Source organism: Apteryx rowi, unplaced genomic scaffold (assembly GCF_003343035.1).
Source record: "Apteryx rowi isolate R43461 unplaced genomic scaffold, aptRow1 scaffold_70, whole genome shotgun sequence".
Classification (NCBI taxonomy): Eukaryota; Metazoa; Chordata; class Aves; order Apterygiformes; family Apterygidae; genus Apteryx; species Apteryx rowi.
In genome coordinates, this window is record NW_020450983.1 from 3,010,758 (window position 1) to 3,024,849 (window position 14,092).

Below are 14,092 nucleotides of genomic sequence, written 5' to 3' on the forward strand. Positions count from 1 at the left end.
GAAACAAAAAAAGAAGCAACTATTTTTTCCTTGCCTCATGAAAAAACATACTCTTGCTTACTAAAGGATCATTAAGGAGAAGCCACCGCAGGCATTTGTATTTCCTGTCTCTGCTGAACTTCCATTGGTGAAAATCAAAATCTTAATCTTCAGAAAGAAAACCCCCAAAAAACAAAAGCTATGCAATTAATTTACACTAAAGGAGTCATACTTTACAGCAGATTTACCACTAGATTTAGACAGTTTGACAGTGATTTCTGATAGTTCATTTTGATCACTTTTTTTTTTTTTGAACATATATATTTGGTAAGAAGTGGTAAATATCCGAATGTGAACACCGAGGCAAAAATACCAAAGAAGGAGCCACAGGAAAAATCAGAACCTCTTCATTAGGCTCACCACTCACACTAATATTGAACAAAGTTATTTTAATTCTTAAAAAAAAAGAGGAATATTTCCATAAAAGTGCACAAGACTACTACGTTGAAAAAAAAGGTTGCTATATATTTCTATAAATTACAATACTGATCTGTGCAGACAAAGGGTTCCGATTCGGATATTGCAAATAATTTCATAAGATTACAAAAATAGAAGCTAGACTATACAGCTGTTAGATTACAGAAGTACAACTTCAAGAACAAGATCTATGTTTCTCACATTCTCACTGGAGCTTTGTATTCCACTGGAAAGTTAGGCGACTTATTTTCTTCTTCTTTTTAAACAAAAAGTTCTAGATTTCATTGCCAAACTCCTGTTCGCTGTTGCTTATCCCCAGTATGCTCAAAAAACATGAAATCCTAAGGAGGAAACAAAAAGCAAACAAAGTCAGTATTTCTTAGGTATGGTTCGTAGCTGAGAGTTCTCCTTGTTGTCCTGCAGGGCATTCAAAGCACCGTTCCCTCAAAAACCTCAGAGGATGAGAGGGGGGCAGGGGCACCTCTTCCCACCTTCCATCAGCTGGGTCTCATGTACGGACAACAGGACACCCACAGAGAGAGAAAGAGGCAGTGAAAGACCTACGTGGAAACTTTAAATTACAGCTAGCAGGAGCTATGCCTTAGGATGCCTGTCCTGACTTTGCTTGACCTGCCTCAGTCCCTTCAATTTTACCTCAAAATAGAGTCTATAGTAACGGTCACTATCTGAGGTTTACGTTTAGGAGCCCCATTTCCACGTCTGGAGTTCTGGCTTGTTCAGATTTGTTAGCGCTATGCGTCACATGCACGACAGCACGCGCCCACACACTCCGCTAAGGAAAACCCGGGCTGTGCACGAGACTCTCAAAGGCTGATACTGCCCATCGACGCAGGTGAGAACTGCCCGAGCTCAGCTGCTGCGGTTGCCCCTTGTCCTTCTGCTCTGCCAACACAGAAAGAGCGCTTGCCCTCTTTGAGACGATACCTGATGCCAAACGACATGTATAAGTGGACACACAACCGTGTCACACAGTTTTCAGACCACAAAGTGAGCTGCACTGCAATATTTGACCTGGCAGAGTCAGAATGAAGCTGAAAGGACTGCATCCAGGTAGACCGGGCTTTGCCTCCGCAGAGGTCCCTTCCTTTGGATCCGACTCCTCCACGAGCATTTAATCCTGCTCAGCTCAGTGCTTCACACGTTCCCCAGGAGGGGAGGGAGTCAGGAGGAACTTACTGTAACGTTCATCTATTGGGTTTGCCAGCTCGGCAGGCTGCTTCGACTTTGGCTGGCTCTCTTGACTACTGCCGATCTGAACTTCTCCGATTTTACCAGCCACATAAACGTGCTCGCCTCTATTAGTGAGTCTTTAAGGAGTCTTTCTCCCCTTAATGAGGTTTCTCAATCCCCGCAAATACGAACCTATTCTTAAATATAGTTAGCATTTGATGCAGTAGAGAATAAGCTTATTATCTGAAATAATTCTTTTTTCGCAGTCCCTCCAAGGCTAGCTTTTCACACAGAAAGTTAACAACAAGCTCTCATTCACTTCAAGGAGCCCAGGGTCGCATCCTTTACCAGCACAACTTGAACACCGAGATGAAGAAGTCAGTTCATGTTCAAATATTAGTGAATTATAGACTTACAATAAGGAAGCAAGCACCAATCATGACAGCTTTCATTTTTACATCAAGGTTCATTGGGAATGTGACACCAAAATTATCTGCATCTGTAAATGCTTCTTTCACAAATCCAGTCCACTGCTTAGAAATCCTCCCAACAGTACAAGTTTCATCAATGGACTTCACCTAGTTTAAAATAAAATGAAATTATAAAAAGCCAGACCTGTCCTTCATAATATTCCTTTTCATTATGCATCCCTTTGAAAGCTTCAAATTATGCTATTTGAATTAAAGCTGTCTTACATAGCATGGACATGCTCCTAATTCTAAATCTGAGTGCACAATTCAATACTTTAATGGTGTTGGAAGACAGTTCCCACACATATGCACACATACACACACTTGTTTGGAAGCATTGTCTTTTAGCCAAGATAATGGATTACAGTTTCTTCTGCCATGTGCCAGGAACTGTTCAAGTGAAAATTAAACAAATTACATCTTACTGTTCCAAAGCAGAGATTAGCCCTTTGTCAACATTATGTTACCTAAAGTTAAATCCAGTGCTCTGGGCCACAGTAAAGACAATGCTCCTAAATAAAATGCTACTAAATTTGCTTTAGCAAGTGTTTGCAACATCATTTTAAATATTAAATGTTAGACTGTTGTGTCTACCAGTTAATGTGTATGAAAATAACAAGGTATTAATCATTATTATTTCTAAGTGAAACCGAGCATTGTAATGCTAAATCATTGAAATCTATGTTTTAGGTCTAAATAACATTGGTTTACTTGGTTATTGAATGACTATTAAACGATTGACTCAGTGGTTGTAGAAAGTTATTTTTAAAAGCACGTGGTACAGCAGAGAATAACTTTTTTTTGTTAGGGACTGACATAATAGATTCAGAAAAGATTTTGCTACTACGTATGCCAACGAAGACATTTGTGTGCAACAACACGGAATCAGTCTCACCGATCACAGATAAGTGGATTTAAGTTGGCATTTTTGGAAATTTGATTTGTTTATCTAAAGTAATCTAGATATCTAGAGAAGTGAATTGATTATGCTAACATTAAAGGATTAAATACCACTTAATAAGTACTACAGATCAGTTGACAGGTAACAAGTGGAGCAACTGGTTGCAAATATCAAACTACTATCTGAAAGAAGATAAATACAAACAATTTTTAGCATTGCATACCTCAAAATTAATATCCTCACAACAGCTGCAGACAATACATGGGCCAATAATTTTCAGAGTATCCATTCTTTTCTCATCCTGAATGGTAAACTTAGGCAGGCAAGGATGCCAGTTCTGGACAACATAACCCACTGGTGTTCCTGGAGGGGCCTGAACTTCCAGCTTCACAGGGGGAAAAAAAACACATAAAAAAACCCACATAAAACAGTTCACATTTTGATACACTTGTTGGGCAAAAAGCACACTCACACACCAGCTGTACACAACTTCTTTTCCACAATAATCTGCCATGAAGCTGTATGGGGTTTTCTGTGAACTTCTTCAGAAAACTACACCCAAATTGCAAAGTTAATAAGCAATTTTTGCCTTCACTGAAAACAGTGATATACTCCTAAGCATGTGGTATATACAGGCTATATATCTACAGGGTAAAGATCAGAAAGTCTAGCGAAGAGGCAGCTTTGGGCATCCTGAGAGCATGAACAGAAGACATCTGACAAGACAGCAGAACACACCTACTATAAATTCTTCAGTAAGAACTCTGAGTAGGCTCAGTTTTGATTTCAGAATGATTTCTGGAATTGCATCATGCCACAGTTACTAACATTTTAAAAAGTTCTTCACCCCGTGTTGAATTTAGTTGCAGCTTTCACAGCAGTATAGTGAAAACTCTAGCTGTTATTTCACAAAAGCTGTTGGGTAACTTTTACTCCACAAGGGCATCACCAGTGCAGATTTCAGCACAAGCCACTTGTTCCCTGAAATGCTGCTGAATCAAGTTTTTCATTTGCATAGTCAGAAGTGGCAAGAGTGAATCTAAGTGTTGCAGCACACACTGACCTTCCCAGAACAAAGAGACTCCATGCAAAAATCTCACATCTCTCTTCCCACAACTTATAGATGGAATCTGACTTGTTTCATCTCACCTCCCGATTTGAGAAAATCCAATTTTAGAACTGCACACAGTGCCCATATCCCACGAGAGGGAAGAAGGTGAAAGGGAGCAACTCACCTCCTGTAAGCAGCAAGGGAAACAGCACGAAGAACACCTGAGGGGTCTCTGCAAAGTTATCACCTCGTGGCCCAGATTGTCGACAATGTGGATGCTAAAAGGTCGTGACGGCCCACAACAAATCCTGGTACAGCAATCTGTGTCCTCTGCTGCGAAGTAAACCCTTTGCCCCAACGTATTCTTCACTTCGTATTTGTTTTTTGTTTCAAAGCCAGTAATAACTGAAAATTAGTAACAGAACTGTTAATTTCTGTCTGTGCAAACAACAGACAAGAAAAACGGTGTTAATTCCGAAGCTAACATAACGAAGCCAGACCTCTTCCTGAAAGTCTGTCAAAGACAGATCTTGACAAAGGGAAGTGGTGGGGCCACCATCAGGCAAGGCGGCCTTACGGAGAAGTTCAGAGTGCAAGCTAATGTGAACCTGGCAATATGGGAAGAGCATGGAGACGTTCTGCCTCCCACCAGACATTCAAACCAACTACCAGAGCAAGCAAAACAATTCTGAGTAACACAGCATGGAAGATTCCTGGGAAGAGCTGAAGATACAAGAATTAAAGAAACTGATAAGTTTTATGGTGAAGAAAAGGACTCTAGTGGGCATAAATATGTTCAGAATCAGAAGACCACAAAAAACGTAGGAGTCAAGATACATAGCAACAAAAACAGAAAACAACAAAAGTCAGGACACAAATTTTGATTAATTTCTCTCACATATATTGCAAGCATTACGGAAAGGAAATACAGCAGAGTCAGGTGTCAGTTGAGATGGACGTTTCATTTTATTTCTTCTATTTGAAAAACACTGCTAACACGACTTTGACATTCTTAAAGTGAACAGAATGAGGGAGCAGAAGGAAACCCGTTCAAGTTCGAACAGCAATACTGCCTAGAAAAAGGATCAGAGCAACATGCCAATCTATGGGAATATGTGGAATAAGAGAGGACAGAAAATAAGATCTTTAAATAGGGAAGAAAGACATGTAGAAATTATATGAATTAATAACATAGGAGATTTATTACTTCAGCTATAACTAGCTACAAAGATTATTCAGTTACATTCCCATGTATCTTTTAAGATATAGAATAAGTCTAAAATCTTCTTCTACTCTCCTGTTTTCTCCTTCCTTCCATCCCTCCACAAGTTTCTAAGGAGTTTGAGACAGATAAGGGAGGCAGGAACGAGAGAAGTGGATATCCATAAAGGGTTCCACTTTTAATAAGCAATGTCAAAGGAAGTCTAAATGTTACAGTCCTTGTCATTACCAGATTTAAACATTTCTCCCCTATAAACACTTGTCACTTACTCTCAAGAAGTTCAATCTGCTGATGAATTAATAGCTGGTCAATCTGGTTGAAACAAAGCAAAATTAATAGTTAATGAGYTGTAATTAAGAGAAACCTAGTTTTAAGCAGCATTGTATTTTTTCATTGCAGAATGCAATTTTATGGATCAGCATATTATGCAGAGGCTAGATCATCTACCAGCAAAGCTGTGGAAGTGGCTGACATTCCCCTGTCCTTTCGAAGTCTTGCCCTCTGTCAGTCTAACAGAACAGTGTTTCAGGACGCTAGAGCAGAAGGCAGAAGCCATACCCAGTGCGGCCTTGTTAAAGCGCGCAAGCCTCATTTGCTACAGTGCTCCCTACATTTGTGAAGCCTGACTAGCATCTCTCCAAAAAAATTATGAAGAGGTGCTCAGAAAGCATCATGTAGAAAACTGAGCACCTCTAATGTGCTGCAGGTGCCCAAATTTATATATAATACACAGCTTGCAAACTGCACTACATCTCACATACAGTAGCTTTACAACATGGTAAAGAGGTGTAATGCATGGTGCCCACGGTCCGCTATCTAGCATCTCACTTGGCAGGTGAATACTCCGTCAAGCAGCGTGGTCCTAACAAGCACTTCCATGCGCAAACTGCATCAAGAACACAGCAAAAGGCCTCACTTAGCAGCCCCAAAGCAGTAACATTATTCAGCTACAACAACGCCAGATGTGGTTTTTAGCCTTCCCCCCTCCCCAAATATGGTTTACTTGTGTTACATCAGGTGAACAGGCGCTGCCGGGGGCAGGGGGGAGCAAAGGCTGCAGGTACCTGCGTCAGGTATTCCAGTCCAGGGGGGCAGAAGAGAGGAGGAGGAGGAGGGGCAGGCATCCAGATTGCCCCCCCAATCCCAGGAGGCTGATTCTGGATGGGTGGCTCTGTAAATCCGGCAAATCCATAACCCCCCACTCCTGGAGCACCTTAGTTGTTAGGAGAGAAGCAATTATGCAACTCAGATGTTAAAATCGCACCATAGACCTTCACAGGATTCATTTGTTCGCTTTTTTGAACTATGAAGATCCTTATATCTACAGTATATTTCAGTTACAAATACCCTAACTTTCATAAAGGACGGTACACTGGACTGGGATGTTCTAATCCCTCCAGAGCAAAACAAATGAAACAAATGTGCCATTCTTGCATATAGCAGCAATTTCGTACACACAAAGATGGGCAATTCAAAAGTTAAAAACAAATAACGAAGGTGTTAGAAACAAATAGTGAAGGTTATTTCTAAGTAGGGAAGACGGAACACTTTCAAACATGGGAAAAGTGGTGGCATTTACAGTTTATCAGCTAATCAAATATGGAATTTTAAGAAAAAGTTTTCCTGTAATTATATCTTCTACTTATTTAATAGGAAATGTCCTTTTAGCAAAGTTAATCTTTCATATCAAATGAGTGTGGTCTATGAACTGGGCTCGCCCATTTGTTTAATGGATTCTCTTTCAACACTCAGGAAACCTGCAGTTCCTGTATGGAAGTGCACAGCGAAGAAGGAAACAGTTCCACATTATACGAATGACAAGTAAGTCATCTCCATATATTTTTATGTGCCAATTATTCCATAGGAAATACAAGTTCTCGTGAAGCACTTCAGTGTCTAAATGCCCAGCAGCCCCGCTAGATGGCATGTGCCGGACTCGCTGCTGGGAAACCCTGCTGCCGACCTGCCAGAGCAAGGTCCTCCAGCAACAGTGCTTTTATTATAGAGAAGCTTTATGATCTTGTAGCACAAGTTGCTGAAGTTGTAAATGAAAGTTAAAAGACACGAACGATAATACTTTTATGGTAGGTAAATAGGACCTTTAACCTGATGCAGAGGAATTTTATATTTTACTCTGAAGCAAGCACGATATAGAAGTCACAAGGAGTGTTTCTGTAGAGCTGTACAAGCAAGGACAAATAGGTCAAGAGATGCTGACCTGCAGACTTATCTTTAGGCCAAACTGGTTCAGCACCAATGTTTTGCATCCCATTGCAAAACACAGACTCTTGCACCTGAAACACTAGACTGTGGCCAAGAGTGGGGCAGTGCCTCAGGCAATGTAAACAGCTGAAGCATAAAGCTCACAGATAGCAGGATCTCTCACCCCCGGTAAGAATCCACACTTGTAAAATACAGGTCACTTTTATGTCTGATCACAGACTTTGAACAAAAACCGACTAGCATTTGTGTGTGCACGCAATTATTCAAAACCAGAAATGCTCCCTGACCTTCATAGGACAGGTAGCCCATGCTCATTCATTGCTGAAGGTTAACTCTACAGCTCATGTGCCACGAGATGCACAAGATTTCATTTATGAACAGAACAGTAATTTAGGCCAAACATTTTGCATTTTGTGTATAACCTGTGCTTTGAGCCTTATTGTTAGATATTGCTCATTGTGATCTGGTTCTTTAAAAATTAACTTGTTGCCAAAACATGACAAACTATTTACAGGTGCTTCATTTCAAATGTGGAGCAGAAAGTGAGTTAAAGCAGAAACGGAGATGAAAGAGTAAGGTACAACCACACGTGAGGTACAGCAACAGAGCAGAAGAGAGAAACAGAATATATGTGACCAGCAGTACAGTGAGGTGTTTTCTTCAGCTTTGCATTTCTAGAAGAAAATAAAGCAAGAAACTGAAGTGTCATTTTAATAAATAAATCTGACCATCAGCAAAAAGCTGTCACACATTAATTGTGCTGCAGCAGTAGCAACTCCCTAACAAACTCACTCAGTTTTAAGCTTGGCAGATACCAGGCAACTCTTGTCAAACATTCAGAGGTCTTTCATAAAATTATAAGGTAAAAAATTAAAACTAAAAAAAAAATTAAGCTAGTATTGCTTGAACATCTCTAAGTGACCCATGTTGATATTAACAAAAGACGACATTTGGTCAGTATTTTACTCACCCTGCATTTCCGTGGATCCGCTTATAATTATTCTGCAAAACAACATTTAATTTCATGCTTTTAGAATACATAATTTAACACAAAAGTCATTCAGAGTTCTCTATTTATTGGTGGTAAAAGATTACTGCATGTCTAAATTGCATGGGACAGCTGGACTACAAATACAAGCTAAAATAACTAAGTATCTCAGCTTCCTTCTAAGCTATGCCTCTACCCCAAAATAAGCCTGAATCACCTATACCTGCATTCATGCTTTGAGTACCTGGAATGATCCTCAAGTCAGGGGAAAGCATCAGTAAATCTTGGAGCAGCTGAGACACCATGCTACCCCGTTTAGTTCTCCTTTATGCTATTCCACTTTTGAAGCAGTACTAGTAAGTGCCACTCATGCACTTTTTGTCTCCACACATTAGTAAAACTGTGGGCTTCCAGAGTAGCATCCCATGAATAAAAATGCTCACTGCTTGTCTTTTTTTCTACTCTTCCAGGATTACCAAAAGGAGTTTAAAAAAAAAGCAGAAAGAACATTTACTGATGCCAGCATCAACTTTGAGGCATACTACTTTTAGTCTCTAGGATTATTAGAGAAACAAGGCAATGGTAGCAACATTTCCTAAGGAAAGGGGTCCAAAACAGTTCAGAGATCCATATATAGCAGTATTAAAAAGAACAGTACAGGAGTTCCTCTTTACAGAATCAAAAGCTTTAAAATAAATAATAAACTGAATCCTTCTTTAAAAAGAAGGTAGTTAAATTTCTGAAAAACTTGCAAAAGCTTAGGAAATTTGATGGGTATTCAATTAAATAATACCTATTTGCTGCAAAAGTTCTAGAGATTTCCAGTTACTGAATTTGTGCAAATCTTTGGCTAAACTCCTGAACCAGGATATAGGAACTGTTAACCATCTATCAACAGCAGAAACTAATAATATATTTTGTCTATTATGCTGCTCTCAACTAGTTCAGTTCAAAAAAGATGTTTATTTAAAGCTGGGAATGAGATTGAAACTGAAAACAGTTCCTGCCTGCTTTTCATTCCATGAACAAAAACAAGTATCAAAGAAGGATGTTTAATGTTCTGGAATGATATAGCAGCCAGTTCAGTTTCCATTGTGTACACAACATCCTCTTTGTTTAATAAACTGGTTTTAAAGTGTTCTTTTTTCAATATACTTTCTACTTCTGCATTAGCATACTTTATTTACAAAGACACCAGGCTGTTTTATGTATTTTAATTGGCTTCTGGTCCCCAGAGAAATGCAGGTTGAAAAACAAAAGTAATGAGAAATAATTTAAAATTATACATCTAATTTAAAAAGGAAAAAAAATCTGAATGAGGACATTCAGACTACATAATTTAAGTGTTCTCACAGTTTACAATATAGAATGACAAGTTTAATACATGATTATATTAAAGTAAGTTGACAGAACTATTAGTTAGTGGGAACAGAACAAATTTAGGGTGATTAAAAAAATGTTACTTAAACTAGCAAAAGATCAGTCTGTAGTTTACACCATAAGAAGTTCCACTTACCAGAACTCCAGTGAAATATGAAAAATCACAGCTGCACCCTTCGGTAAACCTGTGAAAGTAGAGACAGAAATAAATCATATGATTTATTTAACAGAAAGACTTTATAGTAGCCCAGAATCATCACCTTTCTCCCACAACCACACATAAACTCTTCTGTGGAATCTGTGGTTTAGAAAACGTTGAGATAACGCAGTCTAGAAGGGCAAAGCTGTTGCAAAGTTCAGCTCCCATGTCATCAGAGATATCACTGAAGAGAAGAGTTAAGTTTACTTTTATTAAAAGTATTTGCCCCTTCTGCTTTTCTTCTTGACTCCTTTTGCTGCCTCCAATTCAGTTACCAAAAGTAACAAATGTTACCAGCAACACCTTGCTTTTCTTGTGGATAACTTGTGAAATAATGAAAAATTCTGAAGAGCCAAAAGGAGGAGGAATGAAAGCTCACTTTTTTCAGCTATTATATTATGCAATATCTTGTTGGGGCACACTATTACACAAGAGCAAGTTCCCACCTGGTGAAACCTACAGTCAAGAAAAGATAAGCAGACAACAGGCTTTAGAAATATGCTGGTTTCAGCTGCTTCAGCTACACAAAGCAATGCAAGACCATTAATTTGAAGTCTACATTTTCATCTAGCGGACAGTTCAGTAAACAGAGACTTTATGAACTGCTAGGTCTTACTAGTTCTGGTAGCAATTTTTTAATAAACGTGAGGAACAGCTCCCTCCAGCTGGAGGGCACGTAGGCAGGTAGGAGGGTGGAGAGCAGAGTCTCCCCCACGCTGACCCACGAACCGGGGCTGTTTAAAGAGCTGCTGCAGGTGCTTTGCTGCAGGGCTATGCACGAGAGCATATATCAGCACATAGCTCTGAGTCCGCTCTCTTGAAGAGAATATAGGCAAGAGATATATATCCTCTTTTCCCTGGAGAAGGGGACTTATCTAGGAGCAGCTCAATGCAGGCAAAAGCAGAAGTGATTTTGCTGGCAGGAAGGAAGCATTGAGGACACAGGGGACAACTGATGCAAAGCAGCTGTCTGTTAACTAAAATTATGAAATACAGTCTCTGAATCTTTTGAGGCCTCCCTGCTTCCTCTGCTATGCCTGCAAAACAAGATTGGGAAAGGCAGTAACTTCCAGTCTAAGCTGGACAGCTATGTGTCTCTCATGAAAACATAAATTTAACCCTGCAGCGTGACTTCCAACCTCAATTACTACAATGCAGAAAGGAAATCAAAACCAAAAGAAACCACACACACAGCCCTTCAACTGTCAAGGGCAGCGGCTCAGCTGTGCGTTAGCAAGCTGATGGGCATCTGAGACCCACATGCTTCATTTCCTGTACTGCTCACAGGAGAAAGCGGCTAAAATTGAGAAGTCTCATTCTTCATATCTCTATACGCGTTAGGTATCTAGGGCTAGTATTGCCATTTCTTCCTCCTCATCCATAAGAGTTCCTAAACTCTTCTCTTTGCTCTCAGAATTTGCACTCAATTTGTTAGACAGCCTAAAGCCTTCAGCCAGCACTAGCATAGCCAGCCACTTCCTCACCTTCCCGGCCACACAGAACTGATATTCAAAGGGGCAACACGGATGTAATCCTTAGAGGGACCCAGATGCCCAGAGCACAGTGCTCTTCCCCCTCCAGTGGGGGTTGAGCCCAGGCACCTAAAAACAGCCAAAACCTTTTAGAAAGGAAGTGGAGAAAATACCAGCTCTAAACGCAATCATAACAAAACAGTTCCAGTTTACAGAATAGCAAGGAAATAACATTCCTAGATTGCTCCCCTCCACCCTTTTTCTTCTTTCTTTCTTTTGGAGGAATGGCAGAATGGCCATGTTCTTCCTCAGTCATTTTCTCATTTTCAGAGCTGCATGGCACAGCTTCAGTTTCTAGATCACTCTTATCCTGATGCATGTCAGTAGACATGTGGTAATTAATTTAGAGAAATTAGATATGTCTTCATGCAGTTAACTGCAGAGCTTCCGGTCTTTTATCAGAAAAAGTATATTGGTTTCAGTTTCATTTCTCATGCAGGTCACTAAAATACTACCAAGACCATATTAACATAAGCTGCACAAGTACAAACATCATGCACAGTGTCATTTAAATACCAACACAGGCCATTTCCAAGAAGGTTTCTGATTTGGAAAACACACTTAGAAAGCCAAATAGCTGTAAGGCACTTACAGGCCCATTACATTAGCCATTTGGATTTTAATCTTGACTGTTGGGGAAACAACATCTTAGAAATAATCGAGTTAAACTAGTCAGGTATTTGCTGTTAAACTTAACAAACAGTTTTCCAAGAAGGAATGAAATGAACTGCAAGCTGATAATAGTTATTTTGTTCCGATACAGCAAGGTACCCCTTCCCTCACAAGGATACCCCTCCTGAAACCTGGGAGTCACAACACCTGAGAGCAGGAAAAAAACAAAACAAAATAAACCAAAAAAGCCCACAGATCATGCAGAACTCGGGATATCCAGCCTCACAGAGGTGACGACAGCTCTCTAACACCGCTCGCACCAGCAGCAGGGTAACAGCAATACCACTGTTTGAAGCGCAACCCTAAGTCGCAGCGCAGGCTGGCACGGCGCTTGTTGTGCAAACCTCTGCATAAGCCAGCCTTTGACAGCAAGAGTTATTTTGACAGCTCTAAGTAACTGTTGCTAGAGAGACGCGTTTTTAACTTCATTCACAATCGCCGACTGGAAAACATCAACCCCCTTTTGCAGCCTTCCTAACCATYAAGCAGCGCTGCGACGAGAAAGAAAAGGTAACTCAACGGATCACYTAGAAGAAAAAAGAAACACGCGGTAAAGAGACGCTGCTATTTACAGCCACAATACCCGTCCCCAAGGACGAGGAGCCGCTCCGCCACCTCTCCCGCCGCCCTGGCCCCGGCTTTCCCACGCCAACCCCGGCTGCCGCCAGCGCTGGGGCCGCCCTAAAAGCCGCCCCGAGGTGGGGGGAGCCGCCGGGCTCGTCCCGCCCCGCGGGGCCGCCCCGGAGCGGCAGGTCGCGGGCACCAGCGGCCCCGAAACCAGCGCTGCGCCCGGTTCCCTCCCGGTCCTGCCTCCGGCATCGGCCGGCTGCGAGGAGCTGCGGCATCGCCCCCTCCAGCCGCCGCCTTCTGCTCTCTCGGGGCGGCGGAACGTAAGGGCAAGCATTTAAACCAGGCAGTATTCCCCGAAGGTTTCCTCGCGATTTAAGATGATAACGTCTCTCCTATACTCAGCACAGCTTCTAGAATCAAAACAGCGGCAGTATTTCGTTAAGGAGGTATGGTGATTCAACCTTGCCCATGTAATTATTATCTTGTATATGTATTATTATTCACAGTCAAGGATAATCCGAAGCAAATATTTGAGGCTTCCCATAATCTTTATACTATCATCTTCTCCTCGCTGAAAAACAGCTTCCCCTGAAACCTAAATGTTTCCTAAAGACAGCTGGTTTCTTTGAAGCATGTGACAATAGAGGAAGAAAACCCTTTGATTGGTGCTTACCCCGATGCACTATTTCTGAAGGATTGCCTGAAAACGCAGGTCAGCTGAGGAAATGATTGCCTTATTTTTTGTTCATTTTGATGTCTGATAGTACCATTACATTAATAAGAAATATTATGTAGTAATTGGAGAAATACAGATGSAGTACAACAGATTCATATTCCTTAAAGAAACATGTTAACTCTGAAAAGGTCCAAAGTTTCCTGTAACTTCTAAAGCTTGTTTATTTTGAAAACATTTGCCTCTAAAAGGCTACCTTGAGCATGAGTCTTACAAAAAGGGACAATTTCGTATTGCAGAATCCAGACATATGATGTGAGAACTGGGATTAGGACTGGAGGCACCTATTAATTTCTTTGCTTTTTTGATAATAAATTTAACCTTACAAGCTGAAGTCCAAGGAGGACACACATCACTTCTACCTTTGGAACTAACTGTATACAAATATAGTCTGTGGTTGGTCCCAAATTTACTCTGCTTTCCTGCTTCCACATAGGCTCTATGGAGCCACTCACCATCCTTAATCCATTATAATGGACCAATATATCGATGAAGGGAACGGGG

At 40.8% G+C, this 14,092-nt stretch overlaps 1 protein-coding gene across 2 annotated transcripts; it reads right to left on the bottom strand.

Moving 5' to 3' along the window:
• Window positions 1–370: 370 nt before the first annotated feature.
• Window positions 371–12,960, bottom strand: PLSCR1 (phospholipid scramblase 1). 2 transcript variants are annotated; one of them, XM_026087040.1, is made up of 9 exons: window positions 12,869–12,960; window positions 10,019–10,067; window positions 8,485–8,516; window positions 6,356–6,504; window positions 5,561–5,603; window positions 4,254–4,474; window positions 3,242–3,403; window positions 2,064–2,225; window positions 371–797 (listed from the first exon to the last, which is right to left on the bottom strand). In XM_026087040.1, the coding sequence occupies exons 3-9, from the start codon at window positions 8,489–8,491 to the stop codon at window positions 738–740; spliced, it is 804 nt and encodes a 267-aa protein (XP_025942825.1). In that variant the 5' UTR covers window positions 8,492–8,516; window positions 10,019–10,067; window positions 12,869–12,960; the 3' UTR covers window positions 371–737. The 2 variants fall into 2 exon arrangements, with proteins under 2 accessions (XP_025942825.1, XP_025942826.1); XM_026087041.1 differs by lacking the exon at window positions 12,869–12,960 and having other exon boundaries at window positions 10,019–10,100.
• Between the last annotated feature and the right edge of the window lie 1,132 nt (window positions 12,961–14,092).